Here is a 26,156-nt window from a genome sequence, read left to right on the forward strand (position 1 = left end):
AGTTGCATCCTGCAGTAGGATGGGCAATGGTGGGGAATGAGGCTGAAAAGACCTCATATCCAATACCATTCTGAGTATGTTTTGCACTTTATTATACATAATTGTCACTGTTTGAACAATACTATCCGAACGTACACACACACACACCTGGTTCGCTACAGAAGTTAGAAGAAAATTGCAGTAGCGAGTCAAATTGCGAAGTAAAGGACAAATTCGCAATGGGAGAAAAAGCGTTTAGCCACTTCCCCTCGTGGATCTCGCCACGACGTCAAGGGGTTAGGCTGGAGCACGCTAGTACTGACTCTCGCGGATGAGCAGGGCAGCAGGTCGGTTTCTGGCTTCCGGCGTCCGCCGTTGCTAAGGGAAACCGGAAGCGCGCCTTTAAGCTCCACCCACGCAAACCAGAAACTGCCCGGAAAAAAAAAAAAAAATCAACGTGAGAAGAAGGGCCGGCAAGAGAAAGAAACGGCGCCTTTTTTTGTTGTTTTTGTTTTTGGATTTTTTTTTTTTTTTGCTAAAATGACGACGTTAGTGTTGGATAACGGAGCCTACAATGCCAAAATCGGTTACAGCCATGAAAATGTCTCGTAAGTGTTCGTTTTCTCCGAGGCACAAGACACACACGCCTAGTCGTTTCTCATAGTACGCTTCATCTTTGAGACGTCAGTCTCAAAGGCCCCGCGGGGGCCTGACTTGAGCCCAAGAGATGCTGAGGTTGGAGTTAGGTGGTTGGGAAGCTTTGAACTGGGATTTTGATGTTAATTTTGGGCTGTGTGGCCCGAGAAGTGGGACGTCTGTTTCATTTTGTAACCGGAAATTGATCAGTAAAATAAGCTACTGGAGAAGCGCCTCCTAGTTGGGGGATGGAGGGGCCGTTCTGTATCCCAAGTTCATGAATCTTAGAGAAGTCGTTGGCAACATTTGTTTGTATATGCATTTTCCTGGAAACGCGATTATAGATTTATTCAAATCCTTAGAGGGCTCCACGACCCCCCTAACTCGAAAGCTTGTGTCTAAGCCCTTCGAAGTGCTGGTTGGTTAACTAGGTTGAATATAAAGTCAATTAAACAAATACTACCGTAGCATTCATGTATGTTTGCATGAAGTGTAAATAAATTTAAAGACACGCTTTTCTTCTATCATATTCACAGAAGGTGTTTTTTTATTCTTCCTCCTTTCCGTTTTCTTTTAAAGGAGAACAGTCGAACTGCTTAGGGATGGAAATTGTTACAACCTTGTGAAAAACCTTTAGCAATATGTATCATTGCTTTTATCCTTTGACACAGCAATTCAGTTATCAGTAATCCAAGGAATAAGTTAGAGGTGCTTGCTAAAAGTAAACAGGATGCTATGAAGTATTTATAGACATTGTATACGATAGCAAAAAAAGAAAGAAAAGAAAGCATGCTAAATAATCAAGAATACCAAATTGATTAAAATTGTAATACAACCATAAGATTGACTACAATGCAGCTTTTAAAAGTCATGTGTTTAAACACAGAAATGTACACGTGCGTCTGATTGATAATGGCTTTATTATGTCTTCCTAAATAGATTGTAAGCTCAAGATGGACAGCAATCACACTTAAAACTACTTCCTACTTCTTTATCCTATACCGTCTTGCTGATTGCAAATCTCTGACTTCATGGAAACTTAATTTTATGGCCAGAATATTGAACTTGTAAACTTTTTACAAGAGTGTTATTGAGAATTAATGAATTCAAGCCAGAACCGCCCCCGCCCCCCGGACTTTACTGTAGTTTCCCTATTCATTTCTGTGGTGGCAGAACCAATGCCCACCTGCAAGGATTTCTTGAGGATTATTTGAGAAAGAAAAGGAGCCCGGTATAGAACCTGGTATACACTAGAGTCCTAAAAAGACTTTTTGTATTATTATTATTTGAAGAAAATGAGAAACTTGGGTTTTGGATATTATTTGGCATCCAAGGTGGTGGTTAAGTAAATGCATTTATAGCAAGAGAGAAAGTTGAGGAAATAATTATATTATTTAATTCTTTGTTTATAGGGTTGTTCCTAACTGCCAGTTCAGGTCAAAAACAGCACGTCTTAAAACGTTCACTGCTAACCAGATAGATGAAATAAAAGACCCTTCTGGACTCTTTTACATCCTTCCCTTTCAGAAGGTAATTCAATTATGTCATTTCTACCATTACAGGCCTAAACTTAAAAATAATATTTAAAATTATGTATAAGATTTTGTATGCATGGAAATATTTTTAGATCTCTGAAAAAAGTCATTTAAATTTTAAATGAGAGCTTAGTAAAACCAAAATTGGTTTTGTCTTGTTAAAAATAAATGATCATGATTGAGTTACTGGCTATGAGTGTGGGTACTGAATTTTACTAGTTTATGTTAAAGTTAAACGAGATGAACACACTAAAGAAGATAAGTGTAGAGAATCATCTCTACACATTGGTATGTCTTTTGAACTTGACATTTTGGTTATGTTAATATGCAAGTTTTTGAACTTGTAGAAGGAAAAAAACAGCATTAGACTGATGAAGGTAGCCATAAAGAAATAGAAATCAATGATTTAAAATGCATTAATCTGTTTTTAACAGTTGCTAAAATATTTTTGATTATTAAATTTATTTAAAAATTTTTTTAGGGTTACTTGGTGAATTGGGATGTTCAAAGACAAGTTTGGGATTACCTTTTTGGAAAAGAAATGTATCAGGTAACAAATTAGAGTATGTATTCAAATTTATTTCCATGTCTTATGTAAATGAAAAATTAGAGCTTTTATTTTAAGGTTTATAAACTTTTGAATATGCTTCAAATATTTAAGTCACTTAATATACTGTGCCTAGCTTTTTTTTTTTAAGATTTTATTTGTTTTTAGAGAGAGGAGAAGGGAAGGAGAGAAACATCAATGTGTGGTTGCCTCTTGTGTGCCCCTGCACTGGGGACCTGGCCCACAACTCAGGCATGTGCCCTGATAGGGAATCGAACCACTGGTGAGAACCTGCAACTCTGGTTCACAGGCCATCACTCAACTCGCTGAGCCACACCAGCCAGGGCACTTTGCCTAGCTTTGATTTTCTAAATATTAAATAAGTGCAAGTGAATAAAATTTCCATATGGAGGTGGAATTTGAGGTTGAGAAGAGATAATATGTATGAAACTCAAGATTAAAATTTTACTTTGGATTTCTACTGTTAATAGACCTAGTCAGTATCTTATTTTTATTTTCACAATAAAATATTTTTACCTACATATCTAAATGTGTGAATATTACAATGTGAGAAATTTGTGCTTTTAATGTCAGTCGCGTGACTTTAAGTATACAGAAGAGAATGTTCAAATTTTAATTCTGCTTGAGAATGCATGGGAGAGAATTATGTAAATATTAAATATCCTCAAGCTTCTCACCTTTTAACTTTTATAAATTTTTTTTTAGATTTTATTTATTTATTTTTAGAGAGCGAAGGGAGGGAGATAGAGAGAGAGAGAGAGAGAAACATCAATGTGTGGTTGCTGGGGGCCACGGCCTGCAACCCAGGCATGTACCCTGGCTGGGAATCGAACCTGGGACACTTTGGTTCCCAGCCCGCGCTCAATCCACTGAGCTACGCCAGCCAGGCTTCTCGCCTTTTAACTTTTAAAAACAAAATAGCAACAACCCCAATGCTTGTAGTTATTGATTACTTTTGCATAATTACCTTTAAACCATTTGATAGTACCTTTTTATTCATGTTACCATTAAGACAATTAAAATTAAATTATAGTTAAAGTGCATGAATTCTGTAATCAGACTTCCTGTGTTCAAATCCTAATTTTGTCACTAACGAGGTACATGAACGTGGGTAACTTATTCAACTCTTATGTGCCTCAGTTTGTTCACCTAAATGGTTATAATAAGACCTGGATTATTACACCCATTTAAGAGGTTAATAATTTAATAATCTCCTAGGATATTGTGAGGATAAAATCAGTTTGTTTATGTAAATCATGTGTTTATAACTATAACCACAAAGTTATAAAACTTTTGGGATTTTTTTCTCTCATAGGTTGATTTTTTAGATACTAATATTATTATCACAGAACCATATTTTAACTTCACTTCAATTCAAGAATCCATGAATGAAATCCTATTTGAAGAATACCAGTTCCAAGCAGTATTAAGAGTAAATGGTAAGTTAAAGTTTTTTTGTTTTTGTTTTTTTTAAATATTTTATTTATTTATTTTTTAGAGACGGAAGGGAGGGAGATAGAGAGAGAGAGAAACATCAATGTACGGTTGCTGGGGGTTATGGCCTGCAACCCAGGAATGTACCCTGGCTGGGAATCGAACCTGGGACACTTTGGTTCCCAGCCCGCGCTCAATCCACTGAGCTACTCCAGCCAGGGCTGTAAGTTAAAGTTTTGATTGAAATTGAATTATGTGAATATGATGTAGATAGGGTAAAAGAACACTTAAAATGCAAGAATATTGGGTGACATTCTTTTAGATTTGAAGGAAATAAAACATGGAATTTAAAAACTAGGTGAATCCTTAAAGATTGTTTATTCAGATTTCTCTCATTTTATCTTAAATTTTTTATTGCTTGATTTGAAAAAAGAGAAAAGAAAAGGAAAGAAACGTCTGTTTGTTTTTTTCACTTTATTTATGTGTTCATTGGTAGATTCTTGCATGTGCCCTGACTGGGGATTGAACCCACAACCTTGGTGTATTGGCATGATGCCCTAACCAACTGGGCTACCCGGCTAGGGTGTCCCATTTTATCTTTTTACTATTATGATATTTCTCTCTAATGAAGTTCCTTAGCGACATATTTCTAATTTCTGAAAGATTATTGTTTTTGTGGTAGTTACTTTTTCTGTTACAGATGTGTTAGCTATTATTATTATTGATTGAAATAATGTTAATAGTTCAGGCTGTCAACATGAGGAAAAACAATCTGTAAATACATCCAGAAGTAAGTTTATTAAAGGTTAGAATTACATTATATGGCTGTACAATAACATATTCACATATTTAGCTTTCAGAATTTAAGTCTACATAAAGGAAAAATATACTGTAATGGTTACGAGCAGAATCTCTAGAACAGTTCTCAGCCGAGGGTGATTTTGCTCCTCAGGGGACTTTTGGCAATGGCTGGAGACATTTTTGGTTGTCAAAACTGTGGGAGTGCTACTAGCATCTAGTGGGTAGAAAGGCGCCATGCTGCTAAATATTTTACAGTGCCCAGTAAAGCCCCAACAACAAGGAATTGTGTGGCCCAAAATGTTAGTACTTGCAAGGTCGAGGAGTTCTGCTCTAGAGTCACACACACTGCCTAGGTTTGAATCCTGGCTCTGTTTCTAATTGCGTGACTTTGGGGTATATTACTGAACTTCTCTGTGCTCTGTAAAATGAGATTGTTTGAGATTAAAATATACCCTAAGGGAGTTTAGAATAATGCCCAGCATGTAATGACTGCTCAGTAAAATGATCTGCTGCTAAAATAATTATTATAAGCTTTGAAACGAATGTTTACCTTTAAAAATTGATCACATATTTATCACAAAAAGGTGATGTTTTAAAGTTGAAACACTGTAAAGAACTCTTGCCAGAATTATGAATATAGTAAGTGAACATTTTTCTTACAAATAGAAATATTTTTTCTTTGCTTGCCTTAGTTTCCACTTTTCTTTATTACTTTAAGTTAATTATACTTTAATGTTTATTTTTCTCTTCATGTTTTTTTAATAGCTGGGGCTCTCAGTGCACATAGGTATTTCCGAGATAATCCTTCCGAATTATGCTGTATCATTGTGGATAGTGGATATTCCTTTACACATATAGTCCCTTATTGTAGAAGTAAAAAGAAAAAAGAAGCAATTATTAGGTAAGTTGCGGTCGATTTTTATGGTATTTCTTAGGACAAAATGGAAAAATGTGTGATAAACTGATCCAAATTTGCATTCTTCCTTTTTAGGATAAACGTGGGAGGAAAACTCCTAACTAATCATCTAAAGGAGATCATATCTTATAGGTAATACTTAGCTTTTATTCTTTGGGAGGATGGGATGCTGGCAATGAACCTTTTCAAGCAGTTTAAAACTATTCTTTACCCTTAGTTGTAACTTCAAGCAACAATTCTATATTATTATTGCTTAAAAAGCTATTTCACATATATAAATACTAATGATGTTTAAGTTGAAAAGCTTTCTAGAATATAAAATGGTAGTGCCCACCAAGAAAGACATTTCCAAACTCTAAAGAATTTAATATATTATTAGTATTTTTTTAATTATATAAATGTTGTACATGTACATTGTAAAACAAATTTAAAATGTGTATAAGGAAATTAGGATCTAAAAGGAAAATAAATCTCTTATTTTATAGATAGATTAAGGGGGGTGGAAACGGGGCAGGGAGGTAGGGAGAGCTGGGGTGGTGGGGAGGAGTGGGGGGGAAGGCAGAAAACTGTACTTGAACAACAATAAAAAATAAGTAATAGATTAATTCTAAAAATGGAACGGTCATAAATAGCATTTGTAATATTATGTTATCAATTGCAGAACCAAATAGAATTGGGCTCATTTTTTGAAAGTTTGGAAGTTGAGTTGCTCTGCTTCTGTCAGCTTAAAAGCAGCAAATTGGAAAAGCAGAGAAGGTTAAGACAGATGAGGATGTTACACGAAGCCCAGGCACTTTGAATGCAGGGCCTGTACACTTAATTGTTCCTCCCTGATGAATGAAAAAAAAAATCATATATTTTAAAAAGCAAGGCTGTTCAAATTCATCTTGTAGAGAACAAATTTCTGGGAAGAATACCCAGAAATGTGATGGAAAGGAGTAATAGTGAAAGGAGGCTTTCTCTAGTAGATACGGATATCATTTTTTAAATTGTAATAATTAGAATGATTAACTGATGAATAAGTGAGACTGAGTAGTAATCTTTTTTTTAAATCCTCACCTGAAGATATGTTTCATTGATTTCAGAGAAAGAGGAAGTGGTGGTGGGAGGGTTGTGGGGGCAGGAAGAAAGAGAGAGAGAGAGAGAGAGAGAGAGAGAGAGAGAGAGAGAGAGAGAGATGAACATCGATGTGAGGGAGAAACATCAGTTGGTTGCCTCTCATATGCTCCCTGACCAGGATCAAACCCAAAACTTAGCTATGTGCCCTGACTAGGAATGGAACCAGCAACCTTTTGGTGTATGGGATGGACATTCCAACCAACTGAGCCACCCGGCCAGGGCAATGGTTAATTTTGAATCAAGAGTATGGGTTTTTAAAAGGCAATATATACTAAAGAAAATATCAGAAACCACTAAGGAGGGGATTAATTATTCTGAGAAAATACAGGGAAAGTTGGCTCTTTGGACAAAAATTAAAATTTTACTCAGCCTCATACACTACAGTTGAAATGTATTTAAGACTTAAATTTAAAAACAAAACCATAACAAGAAATTATTTTTCTTGTTGCTAAGCATAAAAGCAGCAGAAGAAATAATAAAGGATATATTTTTTCCTACATACAACTTTTTTAAAAATAAACTTTTGTTGAAGTAAAACATACATAAAGAAAACTTCACAGACCTTGAGTGTACAACTCAATGTATTTTCAAAAAGTGAATATACCCAAGTAATCAGAACATAGTGCAAACACAATGTTAAAAGCACTCCGACCTCTCTTTTGTTCCTTTGTAATCAGGGAAACCACTGACCTTAAACAGAATAGATATTTCCAGCTTTTCTGTTTAATTACACAAAAAATTTAAATCCTATTTATGTATATCAAAAGCCCTTGTAAGAAAAACTAAGGTAAACATAAACCTGAAACAAATATGACAAGTTATTTTCTTTGATGTACCAACCCATAAGAAAGCTACCCAGGTATAAAATGGTTAGATAATTCTCAGAAAACAAATGGTCAGTGGCACAGATAGAGGATCATTAGTTGAGTTACATACAAAGGATATAGGGGGATAATTCTCAGACATAAAAAATGTGAAACACTCTATAGAAATTACAGATTCAATTCAAATACTATCAAGCATTTGTTTAGGCTTTAGGGTACATGAGTTAACAAAACAGACAAGAATGCTTGTTCCTCGTGGCACTTCTTAGTAGAGAAAATGTAAATTAAAATGCCATTTAATCCACATTAATGGAATTTTTTTCAGAAGAAGATGGTGTAGCCCTGGCCAGGTAGCATAGTCCTGATGTGCCATGGTTATGGGTTAGATTCCCAGTCAGGGCATATATGCTGAGGTTGGAGGTTCTATTCCTGGTCCATGCACATATGGGAGGCAACCAATCAATGTTTCTCTCTTACATTAATGTTTCTCTTTCTCCCTGACTCTCTCCCTGAAAGCAATGAAAAATTGTTCTCAGGTGAAGATTTAAAAAATTAAAGAAATAACCATTGAATTACATAAATAAGTGGAACAACAAATCAATATGTCCCCCTCACTTTCTCTACCTTACTCTCTCTCTAAAAATCAAGTTCAAAAAAAGGAAAGCCCTGGCCAGTGTGACTTAGTGGGTTGAGTGTCATCCTGTAAAACCAGAGGTCGCAGGTTTGATTCCTGGTTAGGCCACATGCCTGGGTTGCAGGCCTTGTCCCTGGTTGGGGCGCATGTGTGAGGCAACCAGTTGATGTTTCTCTCACACATCAGTGTTTCTCTACCTCGCTTTCTCCCTCCCTTCCCTCCCTCTAAAATAAATGAATGAAATCTTAAAAAAAATAATAAATAAAAATTTATTTTTAAAAAAGGAAAAAAAGATGGTGTAGATTTGTGATACGGGCACTCTTATTTGCTGCTGATTAGAGCACAGCTTGAAATAACTTTTCTGGGAAACAATTTGGCAGTATACCAAGAAAGTAAGAGTGTTTTATATTCTGTGTCCTAGAGTATGAATAAATAATGAAATGATCAGAGTTATAGATTAAAAAATACCTATATTTCATTGATTCTGAGTTGTACTTTTTTTATATGTTAACTTTTGAAATTCAGGTGAATAGTCCAATCATTGGTGCCTCAGAATTTTCATGGTTTAATTAGCATTTTTTTCTTCTCATTGGTACAGTTGTGTATCTTGAAGAAGGTGGAATACAGTGTGTATGACGATATATAAAACAAAAGCAAAAAGAAGTAATACTGATGTCTTTTATTTGTTGAGTACAGGGACTATGCTAAACTGTTTACATGTATGATTAGAAAGATGTACTTATTATAGATGTATTAAGACAGTGATCTTAATACCTTTTTAGAGTTGAAGAAATAGGCTCCCAAAGAGGTAAAGTAACTTGGCTACTAATTTGGGATTAAAACTAAGCCTTCGGCTCCAAAGTCCATGTTTATAAACACCCAAGTATCTTTCCTCCCTGATCTAAACTTCCAACATTAGGAACACTGATAAATACACTTTAATAGATCCCTCTGGTTGAATATTTTAGGGCAGTGAAAAAGTCATTTTTAAAGAATAGGTAATGAAAAATAATATGCAAAAGTATAAGAAAATGTTCATAAGAAAATGTTTAGTCTCAGACATAAAATGTAAACATGTATATAATCTATGTGCAGAGAAAAATATTCAAAGGAAATAACCTTCCATTTTCATTTGCTTTTAAAAAATCTTTATACATTAAGCCCGTGTTTTCTGAGATTCACTCATCAATTATTTATTAAGCATCTGCTGTGTGCTGACTCACAATACTTCTGTGATCAGAAAAGAAAGTGCAAAAAGTTAAGGGAAGATTCTTTCAGAATTGCTGGAGGAAAAAAGTTTGCTCTTTCATTGGGTAAACCTTCCCCTTAACACCTGTTTTCAGTTTCCTTCTGTAAACTGGACTTAACTTACTTTTGCCTTCAGAGGGATAATGTGGAGATTAAAAATAAGACAATGGAAATAAGTATTTCATAAAGTTACAAGTATCTTACACACTCAAGAATTTACTATTTTTTTTAAGATTTTAAAAATATTTTATTTATTTATTTTTAGAGAGGGAAGGGAGGGAGAAAGAGAGAGAGAGAAACATCAATGTGCGGTTGCTGGGGGCTGTGGCCTGCAACCCAGGCATGTACCCTGACTGGGAATCGAACCTGCGATGCTTTGGTTCGCAGCCCGAGCTCAATCCACTGAGCTATGCCAGCCAGGGAAGAATTTACTATTTTAAAATATTAGTTACCTGAAAATTTAATTGCAGAAAAGAAAGTTAAGATGGTAATTCTAAGTTACATTTAATTTTTTTCAATTTGAAATTTTACAATTTTTATTTCTTTTTAGGCAGTTACATGTTATGGATGAAACCCACGTGATTAATCAAGTGAAAGAAGATGTCTGCTATGTGTCTCAGGATTTTTACAAAGATATGGATATTGCCAAGTAAACATAAGGCTAATCGGGGAATTGGGAGGTTGACTATTAGGGATGTTATACGTAGCTAAAATAATTCATAAGTCTGTATTTTGTTTTCCAGGTTGAAAGGAGAAGAAAATACAGTAATGATAGACTATGTTTTGCCTGACTTTAGTACAATTAAAAAGGGCTTTTGTAAGGTAATTTGAAAGATCCTTGTTTATATTCCTTCCAGTGACCACCTCAGTCAGATTTGAAAAGCATCCAGCCGGGATTGGCCGAGTGCCTTCCCAGTGGCCCTTTCTCCGGGCACAAGTGCATAAATGATAAATAAATATCTCACTAAACTTATTTAGAAAAAGAACTGTCAGCTGAATGATAGTGGATGGACAAATCTGGAGATAAACAGTATCATTACGTGTATCATGGTTAACCCTTTTCTGTTTTTTTAAGAATTAGTTTAAATTCCATTAGAAGTTGGTTATTTGCCTGTTGTGGATATTACTGATACGGCTGATCCAGGGCTGAATTTTACTCATGTTTGGTCTGCTATGATCAGATTGTAGTGGAAAAGGGCAAAATCCAATATACTTTCAAAGTGTTGAGAAGCAGTTTATCTTGGATGTGAAAATAATTTCTCCTTATCTTTGATCAGCCCAGGTAAACTTTCAGTTCTGTGTTTGGGTAAATGTGAAGATAACCTTTCTAGCTACTGGCATGATAAAGACTGTTAGGAAGTTAAAAGAACTCTGGTTAGAAATGTAAGCATATTGCACAAGGAGACATTTATGGTAATGTTCATTGCACTGTATTTAGAAGAGTGAACATTTGGGAAGAGCCTGGATATCCAGGTGGGTACTGGAAACATCAGGAGGAACACCCTGTGAAGTATATGATTGTCTAACCACTACCCAATACACCTGAAACTAATACAAAATAATGCTAACTCTAAACTGTAATTGAAAATTGTTTTAAAAATTTATAAATTAAACAAATTATAATATTTGCCAGTGTATAAAACTAAGTTAACATTTAAAAAAATCAACTAACGGTAGAATAAATAAATTTTGGTATATTCATATTATAAAATAAGCAGTAGTGAAAATGAAGTAGAACTACAAGATCATCACGGATAAGTCTCAGAAACATGTCTAAAAGTGAGTTTTAGAAGGATATGCAGTAGTTCAGGCTATGCAGAATAATAATTTATTGTTTAGGACTAGAAATATGAAGTAAAAATATAAAACTATGCATACAAATGATTAAATTTAAAGGGGAGTGTTAAATTATCTGTAAAATTGCATTAAACTGGTTGGTAGACACATGGGTTTTATATAATTATTTATACTCCTTTGCATGCCTGAAATGTAAAAACAGGTTTTTTTGTCCAGGTTATTGAGGGGCAATACAAATCAGAGTTCAGAGAAGACTACTCAGTGCCTTATAAAATTGAAATAATCCCATAATGTCCTTAGAAGCAAATCCTTGTGGGGTACCTGGGGTGGCTTTCAGAAGTGGGCATTGGGATGAATGTGATCAGGTTGCCTGGAGCACATGAACTAGGAAGAGAAACTGGAAGCCCAAGTCCAACGTAGCTTGTGGCAGGTGTGTTTTTATCCCTATAGACTGCTCCAAACTCAAAGCTGTCAGTCTGCTTTCTCATTAGGCACATTTGATCATCCTTATGTGTTACAGCTGATTAAAACACTCCAGTGATAAAAAACATCTTATGGACCATATTCGTGTTCTCAACTCCTGTCCCTGGAAATGCTTAGTGCCTGGGTTTGAAAGCTCACTTAATCTTAAAAAAAGACAAAGTCTCTTCCAGGTGATTGGACTGCCAACTGTTTTTGGAAATCTATCTGTTTTTTTAAAAATGTATTTCTCTCCTGCTCTGCAAATGACAGCCTGTCACATTTTTTAGCCATTATCTCTGCTAAACAATGCCAATTTCCTCCTTGCCAAATCCTGAGCCTTGTTTTCTCAAACATGCACCTTACACAGTGAGCCAGTAGAAGTGTGGTTATTACAGTTGACCATTGTTTTATGCATTATCTTTAGAGAAAAAAGGCAGAAGCCACATCACATTACTTGCAGCTCTTTCATTGGCTTTTGCTCTCATGATCAGAATGCTGTTGCAGACTGCACTTCACTAACTCTGTACAGATTTCTTTTTCCTTGTGTACTTTAATTGAATGAGTCATTCAAATGGATGAACCGAGTCAGTTGGACTGGACTTTGCCAGATGACGGAGTGTTACACTGAATATTTATTTTAAAAATAATGGTTTAATTACTTTATCAATTAGTGTTAAAATTTATACATTCACAGTACATGTTGAATCATTCATATATCTTAATAATTTTTGAAATTTAGAAAGTTAAATTTTCTGCATGCTAGGAATACTCCTAAAGTGTATTATTTTGAATTTAATATTTGATTAACTCATTTGCATTGTTTCCTGATAATGGAACAACTTTGATGAGAGCTGATAAGTATTTATGAAATTAGAAAAACAATATTACATACAGAGAAAAATTTGAGAGCTGTTGCATTTAAGCTATTGTTAAATTTAGACCTTGATAGTTTATTCAAGAATATTTTTAAGTACTTGGGGAAAGGTTACAACTTGATTTTCTAGTAATGATGATAGTAACAAGAACAATAATGTTTATAATATCACTGATTACAACTGATAGAAATTCCAGTTTTATCTCTTATCAGAAAGAAGATACCTACTAAAGTATAATGCACTTGACTGACCTAAATTGAGAAATGGACTTCATAATTAAGATTACCACTTTCTGCAGAGCCATTGTAATTTGAACTGATCATTTCTTTCATGGTACCAGAATGAGGTTTATGAGGGTTATGCAGTAACCATTGCCTCCATTGACTAAAATAGCAACTCCCAGTGGTCTATAAGTTCCTCTGACTGTCTGTGTCTGCAATAAAAATCTCTTTTGGAATTGTACTCGTAAAACCAGAAACTGTTTGTAGTTCCAGATTATATACTAACAGTTAATGGCTTTAGAGCTAACATTCAACAAGGATATTTAGTTCTGGCTCTTTCCCTGAGTTAGATATTTGATCCAGGGTAAGCCACATGATTCTCTTCTGTAAAATCGAGGCTATGGGCTAGATAACCTCTAATGTTTTGTCAACTGAATTCCCCAAGTCTGCATCTGTCTCAGGTTATTTTGAGTGTCGATAAAATAAGTTACGTCCTTTTAACTCAAGCCAATATCACTTTTAATTAATTGTAAATTCATAGTAAATATTTTTCTTTAATTATTTTTAAAATTTAATCTGTTGTATTTTTTACATTACCTTTTAGTTTCCTTATACCCCTTCCCCCAGCAATCATCACACTGTTGTCCATGTCCATGAGTCCTTTTTCATTTTTGCTCAATCCCTCCACCCCCTCACCTCCCCTACCCACTAGCTGTTATCCTGCTCTCCATCTATGGGTCTCTCCCCATTTTACTTATCAGTTTGTTCATTAGATTCATGTGGCATTTGTCTTTTCTCTGACTCACTTATTTCACTTAGCACAATGTTCTCCAGGTTCCTCCATACTGTAGCAAGGGGTAAAATTTTCTTTTTAACAGCCTAATAGAATTCTACTGTGTAAATGTGCCATAGTTGTTTTATCCATTCATCTACTGATAGACACTTGGCCTGCTTCCATATCTTGGCTATTGTAAATAATGCTGCAATGAACACAGGGGTGCTTATGTTCTTTCCGAGTAGTGTTTTGGGTTCCCTCAGATATATTCCCAGAAGTGGGATTGCTGGGTCAAAGGGCAGATCCATTTTTAATTTTTTGAGGTATCTCCGTACCACTTTCCACAGTGGCTGCACCAATCTGCATTCCCACCAACAGTGCAAAAGAGTTCCTTTTTCTCCACATCCTCGCCAGCACTTGTTGTTTGTTGATTTATTGATGATAGCCAGACAGGTGTGAGATGGTATCTCATTGTGGTTTTATTTGCATTTCTCTGATAATTAGTAAATATTTTTCATTTTACCTTAGAAAGAACAATACTTTATCTGTAAAGAAATAATATTCTTCTCTTTGCTAGTGTAATAATACTTTAATTGGGTTAAAAGGGTTTTGTAGTTTTCCTTGTTCTTTGTTTAGTATTGTGAATATTGTTTAATTTTTAGGATTAAAAATGGAATTTCATTTGGAATTTCCAAATTATGACAAAACTTTGTTGGCTTACATACCATCATTCAAGAGTTTATTGAATATTCATTGTGTGTCAGTGCTATGCTGTGTAGTGGGTATGTGAGAGTGTGCAATACACTCTATGAAGGAAAATATGTAGAACAACAGTAGAGAATAATGGAGGGACCTTTTATTCGGGAGTCAGAAAAAGCCTCTCTGAGGAAGCTGTAATCTGAACAGAGGGGAGGTGACTGATTATATTTTTAAAAATCCGTAATATTTTTTTATTTTGTTTTTTAGTTACAGTTTAAATTCAATATCATTTATATTAGTATCAGGTGTACAGTATAGTGGTTAATATAATATTCTTTATATATAACACTCTGTACTAATAAATTATTGGTATTTTTCATATATTTTAAGTATTTTCATACCCATATAAAGGATTAGGATATACTCTGTCATGGGAGGAAAATTGCATATATTAGTCAAATGAAGTGAATGTCTACAACTGAATGTAGAAAAGCTTATGATTCTTAGTAAAATTGAGAGGGAATATTATTATTTAAAAAATGTTTTTTAATCTCCACCCAAGGACAGTTTTTCATTGCTTTTACAGAGAGAGGAAGGGGGAAAGAGAGAGACAGACAGACAGACAGACATCAATTGGTTGCCTTCTTATATAGTCCCTGACTGGGGATGGAACCCACAGCCTGGGTATGTGCCCTGACAGGAATCAAACCCACAACCTTTTGGTCTATGGGACAGTGTTCCAACCAACTGAGCCGCCCTGGCCAGGGCGACAGGGAATATTATTTTAATTATGTATAATGTTATAAAAGATTTTTTTTTTTGGCCCCTACAGGAACATAGCTCACAGATGGGTGGGTTAGCAGGAAATAAATAACATGGATTTCACAGATAATGTCCATATATTTGCTTAAACCATTTGGAAACTTTTTAAAAAATATTTATTTTATTTTTAGACTGAGGGGAAGGGAGGGAGAAAGAGAGAAATATCAATATGTGATTGCCTCTCACGCACCCCAAACTGGGGACCCGGCCCGCAACCCAGGCATGTGCCCCGACTAGGAATCAAACCGGCAACCCCTTGGTTTGCAAGCTGGCACTTGATCCACTGAGCCACAGAAGCCAGGGCTGGAAACAGACTTTTTAAAAGATTTTATTTATTTATTTATTTTTAGAGGGGGGAAATGGAGGGAGGAAGAGAAGGAGAGAAACATCAGTTGGCTGCTTCTTACATGCTCCCAACTGGGCACCTGGCCCACAACCCAGGCATGTGCCCTGACTGGGAGTTGAAGTGGTGACCTTTCAGTTCACAGGCCAGCACTCAATCCACCAAGCCACACCAGCCAGGGCCAGAAACAGATTTTTTAATAGAGATTGGATAAACAAATTTTACCAGCTTTTTGCATGAGGGAAAGGGAAAAGCCTGATGGAATGGAACCACAGTATTCAGTAAGCAGCTAACACAGGGGAGTGAAAGTGGATAGTGGAAGAAACATAAGAGAGGGTTTTTTATTGAGAGTACATTCTTTGTTCTCAGAAACCAGAATCCATCTAGTACTATAGGTAGATTATAAAGTTCCCTCCCATCTGTTCTTCTTTTCTTTCTGTTTTAAAATGTGTGTAATAAAGCCAGATTATCTTTGGGGAAATAGCTGTGTTAGAGCCAATAATTATTTACTTATGTAGTGTAGGCAACAGGAGAGAAGACCACTTGTTTCCTAACTTTTAAGAATTCTGAACCTTCCAAAAACATGTTTATGTATTAGTATTACATATTACTAAATGTGATTGGGCGAACCAGATAATCTTAAATGTTTTATCTTATTTCTCTTCAAGCCAAGGGAAGAGATGGTGTTAAGTGGAAAATATAAATCTGGGGAACAAATTCTTCGTCTGACCAATGAAAGATTTGCTGTTCCAGAAATACTTTTTAATCCTTCTGATATAGGCATTCAAGAAATGGGAATTCCAGAAGCTATTGTCTATTCAATTCAGAACTTACCTGAAGGTACATAGTTAAAATATTGAGTAGTAATGATATTTTTTAAAAAACCATAAGCTCCATGAGACCTAGAGAAGTCATCTCTTTCTTCTAAATAATTTCAGCAAGTGGCAAGTCTGTTCGATTTGTAGAGATTTCCAGCTCTAATAATGTACTTGAGTAATTCTTTATTGACCCTAGGTTATAAATCTGATATAGGAGAAGTCATTGTGGCCACTTAAACTTGAATAAGTTCATCTCTCCATGAATATTAACTTGTCATATCCCTTTTAGAGGAAATTTTAACTTCAACCAAATTGTCACAGAATAGAACTTTATAGTTTAGCAATTTAATGGTTTTCTGTTGGTGGGACTGGTTTATTTCTGCTATATTTGGATTGATATACAGGAAGTTAATTTTAATGATTGAAGTATGATGCTTCACAGTGATGTCTAGGTTCTCCTGAAGCATGATTTAACTAATGTTCTCGAGTTTTAGACTCCTTTTATATCTTGGAAATGTCTTCTTAGTTCATAAGGAACACTCTAGGCATTGGAGAAAATCTAGCACAGGCAATATCCTTTCCTCCCTATATATATATGTGTGTGTGTGTATATATATATACATATATATAGAGAGAGAGAGAGAGAGAGAGAGAAACAATGAAAAAAAGTCACATAATTGCCAACACCTTAATATAATTATTTCACAACTATATTCACATTAATTTCAATTTTATGTGAAGTTACGGTCATGAGATATACAGCATTTTATATTATACTTCTTTAATGTCATGCCAGGTGATTCAATGTCAAGTATATGGAAACTCATTCCTTGTTTTGTGAGTTGGGATGGCCAGTACTTATTATTGTAATAATTCCTGATAAATTTCCCAGGGGTGCTCAGTAGGCTTTTAATACTGGCTAACCATATGGCCGTTAAAGTTTGCCATCATGTAACTTTAATGAGTTAAACATCCTTTAAATATTATTATAGATTATGAGTATTTTTCACTATCAAATGTAAGTATTGCACAGTACTTAAATATCTATCTCAGTGAGATAACTTGGAAATTTGGATTCCCATTTAAAATGTCATGAAGGAACTCCTTTTCATCCTTATACTTACTCACAGTCTCCTACACAAAGACTCCTTTCATTTTGGGAAGAATAATTGTAGTTATCAAATGCTTGCTACTAAAATGTTACTTACTGATTTATGTATAGCTGTGTAATATAGTAAATAGCTTGTAGTTCAGCCCTTCACTTTAGCCTTTCTTATAAATACCTATGAGGTCATATTTCTGTTTAATGTGCTTACTTGTATAAACTATAACTTTATTATAAAATCTTAGAGATTATCATTTATGTGCTAATAAAAAAAATCATGTAGTTTCCCAACCAGTAACTATGATCCCTAAGTACTTTAACCTAAGCCCCCATCCTTGCCATTCCAGAAAGATAAGTAAACAGATTTTCTGATGCTTTTTTCCTTCCCTTTCTCCTTTTTTTTTCTCTTAAAGAAATGCAGCCACATTTTTTTAAGAACATCGTTTTGACGGGAGGAAATTCCCTTTTCCCAGGATTTAGGGATCGGGTTTACTCAGAGGTTCGATGTCTCACTCCAACGGACTATGATGTTTCTGTTGTGCTGCCCGAAAAGTAAGTGTTGGCTCGCATGTAATAGAAACAAAACATGGAAGTCATTTTGTAGATGAAGTGATCTGTCTGCAGGCAGATGAGTTTAACACCTGGTTCTACCACGGCAGGTTAATTTCATCTCTGGGGCCCTCATTTTCCTTTTCCCAAACGTTGACGTGATAAACCTCCTGTATCAATGGGTTCAATGGGGTGATGTATGCAAAGTGCCCACCATTATGTAATGGTTGGTACATAATGGGCACTTGGTTAACAGGAGATCACTTCCCTATAGTAGTAAGTCAGTCCTCCCTCCTAAGAGATTTTTACAAGCAAAACAATTAGGTTACTACTTATTTGAGTTATCTGAAGTGTGTCCTTTCTTGAGAGTGTCAACTAGAGAAATTTAAGAATTGACTCAAATAAGTTATGCCAGTTCATAAGTTCTTTTGAAATGTTTAAAATAATTTAAAATATTTTTAAATTAACTTTTACATTTAACTAGTTTTTCTTAAATTCAGACCTGTTTTATATGGGCTAGTTACACCGCTGGGTGCAGCAGCAGCCAAACCCGTTGCCCTGTGCCCAGCCGCGTTCTTGAATGGGCTGTACTCTGGATCAGGGTGTGGCCTCTGCAGCCACCCCCCCCCCGGGAGGGCTCCAGGTACTGCAGGGGAGGGTGGGTGTGACACCCTATAAAGTGTGTTTTGACCAAAAACACCCCAAACTTTTATATACCTCTATCCTTTTTTTATGAGAAAAAGCAGATGTAATTTCCACTTTCATGGTTAAAAAAAAAAAAAGGTAAAATTTCAGAGCTGTAAGAAAGGCATACACATCATCCTGTTCAACATTCTTACTTTGTAAGTAAAGAAGCAAGGGCTCACGAGTCAGCAGAGCCTTTACAGTGAGTTAATAGCAGTGAGCAGACCACAATCCAGTTCTCCTTAACTGAGGCAGGAGCTCTAAATAACTACTTTCTCCCAAGTGTTAAGTGGCAGGGTTGCAAATAAGAACCTACAACCCTGGCTTAATTTTAAAGTTGTTTTTTAAAACTAAAATTTTTAAAAATCTGTAGCAGCAGAAGGCCCTCATCTGATCACTTAGTTTTATAGCTATTACATAAAAGAATAAATAACCATTAGATATTGAAGTGTTTTTTTATCAGGATTAATGTTCATACACTCTGTGTAGAAGAGTATGAAGCATATTGAATTTTTATCCTGCATTTTAAATGTAAGTTGTGCACATATTATAGGCCAAGGGATGCATGAAAGTAGTTTTGTTCTTTAGTCATCAAATCTTTATTGCATACCTACTGCATATATATATATATAATATATATTTTTTATATATATACACACACATATACACACATGCACATACACACATACATGTGTGTATAGTCTATCCAGAAAAAGTCCAGCCATTATTAATATAACCAGAATGGTTTGCGTGACATTGATGTAACCTGGCAGCCAAGGAGAGAGGACTGGAATGTGTGTGTGTGAACAGTGATGACTTCACTGTACTAGTCAGTGGGGGCAGTAGATGCAATTGAGTGAGCATGTGTACTGTGTGGCCATCACATTCAAAACAAATGAGCAAGTAGAACAACAAATCTGCATCAAATTTTGCATTAAACTTGAACACTTCTCCACATAAACTATTGGGACGATTCAGAAGGCTGCAGCTATGGGCATCCGGTGATTGGCAGCTTCATCTAGAAAACACTCCTGCTCATGCATCATGTGTAGTGCGGAGTTTTTTGCTGAAACATCAAATGACCCAAGTGACTTAGCCCCCCTACAACCTGGATTTGGCACCCAGTGACTTCTGGCTTTTCCCAAAACTAAAATCACCTTTGAGAGGAAAGAGATTTCAGATTGTCGATGAGATTCAGGAAAATACAGTGGGGCAGCTGATGACAACTGGGAGAACCATGTGAGGTCCCAAGGTGCCTACTTTGAAGGGGACTGAAACATCATTATCCTATGACGATGTACAATGCTTCTTGTATCTTGCATCTTCTTCAATAAAAGTCTCTTTTTCATATTACATTCTGGACAGGCTCTGTGTGTGTGTGTGTGTGTGTGTGTGTGTGTGTTTCCTAAGGTTAGGAAATGTAGTCAATCCAATAAGGAAAACATTTAACTTTTTCCTTTCTCATTTTTTAGATTTAAAACTGAATTGGGGGTAGAAGAGCAGTAGAAATATAATTGAGTCATAACACAAAGCACAAACTTTCTTGTAAATAAAGGCAACTAAATGTTTAACATGCTCTAGTTTCACTTACTGTGCATGTCCTACCATCTCTCTATTTATCGTGCCCTGTGTTTTCCAAATGCCTCATTTGTTAGAGGCAACAAAGTGTAGCAGCAAAGGCATAGACTGTGTGAAGACAGTTCCAGGTTAAATCCTAGTTCCAGACTTCATCTCTCGGAACCTCGTTTTTTAAATCTATAATATGGGAACTATAATAGGTATTTCATGGGTTGCTGTGTGAATTAATGAGATGACATATCTTTGCCACATACAGAAAAGTTAGACTCGGTTATGACAGTGTTTTTTGTTTCATACATTTTTGATCTTTTGCTTATAGTCTTGCCTTTTATTAAGAATTCAGGGCACAGGGAAAAACTCAAATGAACACTTATATTGTTGACCAAGGTTCGATCTTAGTTTGCTTTAGTCCTATAAAGTTTATGCTTATTTCTACACTTCAGATGACTTTCTGTTGGGTAGCAGTTGCTACATTTTGGTTATTAATTAATGTTTTTTGGCTATTTAGTTCTATAAGATCAACTGGATTCATTAATTTTATCTTTATTTTTAGCCCTATTACTTACTCCTGGGAAGGTGGAAAATTGATATCAGAGAATGATGATTTTGAAGATATGGTGGTAACAAGAGAAGATTATGAAGAAAATGGACATAGCGTCTGTGAAGAGAAATTTGATATTTAAATAACATTTCTGAATGAAAGTTTTGACTGGTTGCAACAAAGGTTTAATTTAAATGTTCTTTTTAAAGGAGGTTAAGGGCCTGTGCTCCCTTTTATCTTAAGATAAAGACTTGAACTTATGTAAATACTTTGATGCATGGCTAATTTTCAAAGGTTTCCAAGGTAGGTTATTAAGTGAACTGTAACTTGGCCCATATTTTCATTTCGGCTAGACTACTGTAACAATGCTTATGTTGTTTCTGAGAGTAGGTTATCTTACATTAGAAGATAAAAGAGTGAATGCATTTTAAGTTTCAGTCTTCAAAGCTGAAAGCAGAAACTTCACTGGCTCTCTGGTCAGTTTTCCTTTGGAGGTAATTTTGTGTGCCTTTGACTAGGAACTGGCCAGTGTTTTCAGTCTGATATGATTTCTCTCTCTTTTAGAACCAAGTATTTTACTTTGAAGTTGTCATTTTTATTTGCATATACTAAAGTTGGAAAGACCAATCACATGTGGGTTTCATGTTTATTTTTTACTTAGAGTAAGTTTGAAAGGGTGGAGACTACAGCCCATTTACCGAAGTGTTTTTGGTTACTACTCTGTTGGCAGAAATGTATTATTTCACTCAATAAAAGTACTGCACCATTTTTGGGGATGAAATGAAATTTGAAGTTAACTCGGGGTTGTTCAAAGACTTTGTACAAATGCTAGTGTTTAGTTTAAAAAACTCTTATGTAATCTACAGTATGTAAGTTGTTAAAGGTTATATAGCTTTTGAATTTAGGGGAACGGCTTACAGTGACATTAACAAATGGGGCAGGTAGGCTCCTTTGATTGCAAACAGTAAAAACTCCTTAGGGTTGTCCTAAGCAAAACAACATTTATCAGCAGGACAGAGAACAGCTCATAAAATCTAAGAAGAAGCTGGGCCACCCTGACTGTGTCGCTCAGTGGATTGGGTGTCATCCCGCAAACTGAAAGGTAGCCAGTGTAATTCCCGGTCAGGGCAAAGGCCTGGGTTGCAGGCCAGGTCCCCAGTTCAGAGTGTTATAGAGGCAACTGATTGATGTTTCTGTCTTGTATCAATGTTTCTCTCCCTCTCTTCCTCCGTCCCTTCATCTCTCTCTAAAAATAAATAAATAAAATCCTTAAAAAATAAAAGAAAAGGCTAGACCAACAGCCTTAAGAATGAAAACCAGATAAACTTAGGCATCTAGGTTATAGGAACTAGGGGACAATCCATATAGAGCCCTGCCATCAAAATAGCTCAGCTTCTGTATTTTCTGTTTGGTCTTGTACTCAATAATCAAATTACACCAATCTTTTTTCAAGTTAGGATCATGCGTCTACCCCATAGCTTCAGGGACTTGGACAGTCTTATTAAGACTGCCTACAGTGAAAGAAGGAAGTTCCCCAAAGGAAAATTAATGTGAAGAGACAGATGTAGGGAAGAGTGAAAGAACTGTGTACAACAATTATATATTGGATTGCATTGGGTTAGGGCCAGGTCTCCCTCCTAGACCTAGGTTGGTTATTATTACAGAGTTGCAGATGGAGTGCGTTTGATACCCTGTTATTGTAATTTGTGGACAGTGTAGCAAAAAGATGCTGGTGGTAGAAAAGAAGCTTTTGCAACCATACATTGTAAGAGTGCTAGAATTTCAGGGTGATGTGGTTAGAGGTAAAGTGATAAGCCCCCATTTATAGGGTTTTCCTTGACTTGTCAGTATCTCATCTGGGACAGGCAGAATACTGTCATTACCATCCAGATGTTTCCCTGTGAGGAATCGGGGCATTCCTCAAAGCTGCGTTGCCAAAACATGCCCTCGCCTGAAGTCTTCTGTTATGTTCTACTGAGAATGATGCATGTGTGTTCACATGCTTACTATAGTACACTGTAATTTCTGTGTACAGTGTAGGTCCCCTAGTGTTCCTTTTTGAGACCACAAAAATTCATTTAAAAAAAAATCTTTACCCAAGGATATTTCCATTGATTTTAAAGACAGGAAGGGAGAGAAAGAAAGAAACATTGATGTGAGAGAGAAATATTGATCGGTTGCCTCCCACATGTGCCCCAACTGGGGATCAAACCCACAACCTAGGTATGTGTCCTGACTCGTCCTTATTTGAGGGATGCTTAACACCACCAGAGAGGCACCAAATCCAACAAACAGTAATGAACCCCTGGGGAGTAAAATAAGCAAAAGAAACTTTACAAGTTAATATTCTCTAAGACTGGTGAAGGAATTGGATGTATTACAAGAACAGGTTGCTGTTGTAACAGTGGGGAATTGTAACCCACCCCACCATTCTTTTGACATTGTTTCTGTAAATGCTGACTCTAATAAGTAGCCTGTAGATAAATAGCATGTTTGTGTAAGGATCCCAGGAACTAACTTCAAAAGATACAGACTCCGACCTTCAGGCATCCAAGCTCCAAGCCATTTGCTCACTTTCACCTTTGGAGCCAGGATGACGTGGAGACAAGATGACTAAACCAGGATGATGCACGCTGGACCGTCACTTGTTTTATCAGAGTGGACTGTGCCCATCTGCATGTAGAGAACTTTTTAACCCTTTCCCTTGATCTCTTTGTTCTGCTTCCCCTCTGCCTCCTTATAAAAACTTCTGCCTGCACTGAGATGTGAACATAGGTATTGAGATATGAGTCCTCCATGTTCCAGATGGCTGGCATCTGAATAAACCATTTTCCTGTACATTAGCACCTGTTTCACAAGTTTGGCGTCCGTAGCAACAGGAAGCCATACCTACGTCCATTTACACTATAACAAAGATAGGTTGTAGAAACTGAAAGGAGGGATTACTTATGCTAATTGATGGGTTGAATTGCAGAACAGACACTACTAGACTGAAAAATAGAAAGCTGAGAGAATTTCCCCAGAATGTAGCACAACTGGGCAAGGACTGGGATAGCTGGGAAAAGAGGCTGATTGACATCCCCAGTATTGGCTATTCTGTCCACCTAAAGCCTTCTTTGCAGAAGAGGACTCTGATGAGCTCTCACACAAACACAAATATCTTGTACTTGCGGCTTATTCCGAGATGCCCATTCACATACTTCTTCCCTAAAGCTTCTAGTTCCCAGGTTTCTTGTTAGTTGCCAAGTCTCTGATCCTTCAATTAACCCGCTAGCCTTCATTTCCAGCCATACCTTTATGCAAACCGAACAACTGGAAATGCTGCCCTCAGTTTTGCTCCCTGGGGTCATTTCCCTTCCCACTGTTGGTCAAGCACGCACAGCAACATGCCACGGTCAAGTGGAAGTGGTACACACAAGTTGGAACTTGGGTTGGACAAGTCAATTGCATGATCTTGCACTGAGAGTACTTATACTGCACTATTTACCTTTCCCTCAACTCATATCTGTGACGTCATGGAGTTCCCTAATACCACGGAGAAAGAATTCAAACCTGGTTTACAAGTGGTTCTGCGTGAAGTGGCTGGCACTAGCCAGAAGTGGAATGTTGGCATAGATCAAATACTGAATTACACACGTGGGAGAGAATCAGTTAGGCAACAAAGAATTGCCTAATAGTGTCACTGATGACAGAATTGTCAAGTGACAGAGTTGGAGCTACAGGACCAACTTTCTGGTTTTTGTGTTCAAAAATCTTCCTGGCACATAAGCACTTGCATAGTGAAAGCACCTCTAATTCCACTTGTAGAGCATACGGGAGGAAAGATTTCCAGAAAAAAAGGTCTCAAGACTGGCTTTGAATCTTGAACATCATGTACATAAATTATATGAGAGAAGAGTGTCTCAACACTTATTTCTTTGACTTAGAAAATCTTTTTACCTGGATAGTACCTGAGAATGAATAATCTAAGAAGAATAAGCAGTAATAAGCACTGTGGATCAGGCTGGTAATTCTCACAGAAATTCACTAAATACTATATCTGGAGGTAAGCTGTACAATGAGCAGAACTGGATTTTATTTATACAGGGAAAAAGGTAGTTTGCACATAGTAAGTCCTTCAAAAGGTTTAGCCTAAAATTGAATGACAAGACCTTTGGGAATTCTGTTTAAGCCTAATAACTGTAATTTATGGAGCTGTCACTAGGTGGAGTGGCACTTCTCAGTTAGGAATTAATGCCTCAACCTTCAAAAACCATTCAGTGGAAGACATTTTTTTCTTTGTAAACAAGTTTAATCGAATAGTGGTATATGTTGATGAAAACAAGCTCCATTAGGAAATGTCATTCAATTTAAATAGTAATAAATCATTTCAAGTATTGCTGAACAACCCTAACTTCTAGTAATCATATTATTTCTAAATTGGATTGTACTTTAAGCTAGGGTACTCAGTTGCTAACATTTCCCTTTCTGAACCCAAGTAGGTCGCTAGTAAATCCAGGTCTCCGACTCCAGAGCCCATTCTCTTACTGTCTACCATCCTACCTGCTCTCCCTCGTACCTCTGATATTTCTGGTCCAGCCTTATAAACCTATGCGTGTATATTTTTATTCTAGAGATTGAAAGCAAAACTGAGGCTCAGAGGGAAGATATTTACTTAAAGTTATATATAATCTTCTAGTCATCAGATCCAAGGACATGGTAATAGACTTAATGCACTCCTCAAAATGCCAGTCATTCATAGTGATGAGAAATTCCCCACCCAACTTACACAGAACATTAAATGGCAATTTTTTCCTAATAAGGAGACTCCTCCCCCACATACCTTCTGTTGAGAGAGAAGGGTGGGGGGAGAGAGATGAAGGAGGAAGGGAGGGAAGGAGGAAGAGAAAGGAAAGGAGGGAAGAAAGAAAGCCATACAATACTCTATGGACTAAAGAATTAGAGAAGGCAAAATCATGGTTTAGATACTCATGAATTTTAAATTTGTGGATCTTAAAATCTACTTTCTAAGTCTTACCCTATTTAGATGACTCATGGTGTTTAACTTATAGTAGCCTAAGGGGGTAGCTTAAAAATAATATATGCTAAGGAAAGTGCATGTTTTCTCTAGAGAACTCATGTATGAAATGTTCCTTTTCTGTGAAAAAAAAATTCTAAAGATATTAAATATACCAGATCACTAATAGCATATTT

At 36.2% G+C, this 26,156-nt stretch overlaps 1 protein-coding gene across 2 annotated transcripts; it reads left to right on the forward strand.

Moving 5' to 3' along the window:
• The first annotated feature begins 368 nt into the window (after positions 1–368).
• On the forward strand, positions 369–24,179 carry ACTR6 (actin related protein 6). 2 transcript variants are annotated; one of them, XM_028532800.2, is made up of 11 exons: positions 369–587; positions 2,028–2,145; positions 2,632–2,700; positions 4,034–4,157; positions 5,719–5,854; positions 5,945–6,001; positions 10,245–10,343; positions 10,438–10,516; positions 16,357–16,528; positions 18,025–18,163; positions 20,976–24,179. In XM_028532800.2, the coding sequence occupies exons 1-11, from the start codon at positions 520–522 to the stop codon at positions 21,103–21,105; spliced, it is 1,191 nt and encodes a 396-aa protein (XP_028388601.1). In that variant the 5' UTR covers positions 369–519; the 3' UTR covers positions 21,106–24,179. The 2 variants fall into 2 exon arrangements, with proteins under 2 accessions (XP_028388601.1, XP_035875352.1); XM_036019459.1 differs by having other exon boundaries at positions 407–587; positions 18,085–18,163.
• Positions 24,180–26,156: the final 1,977 nt, after the last annotated feature.

This window comes from Phyllostomus discolor, chromosome 2 (genome assembly GCF_004126475.2).
Source record: "Phyllostomus discolor isolate MPI-MPIP mPhyDis1 chromosome 2, mPhyDis1.pri.v3, whole genome shotgun sequence".
NCBI classification, from domain to species: domain Eukaryota; kingdom Metazoa; phylum Chordata; class Mammalia; order Chiroptera; family Phyllostomidae; genus Phyllostomus; species Phyllostomus discolor.

Bases quoted from the DNA above. Each gene is read 5' to 3' on its own strand.
- ACTR6 (XM_028532800.2), top strand. From the start codon at position 520: ATGACGACGTTAGTGTTGGATAACGGAGCCTACAATGCCAAAATCGGT. The intron at 5,855-5,944 runs GTAAGTTGCGGT...CTTCCTTTTTAG, and splicing joins AAAAAAGAAGCAATTATTAG to GATAAACGTGGGAGGAAAAC. The intron at 10,344-10,437 runs GTAAACATAAGG...TTTGTTTTCCAG, and splicing joins AAAGATATGGATATTGCCAA to GTTGAAAGGAGAAGAAAATA.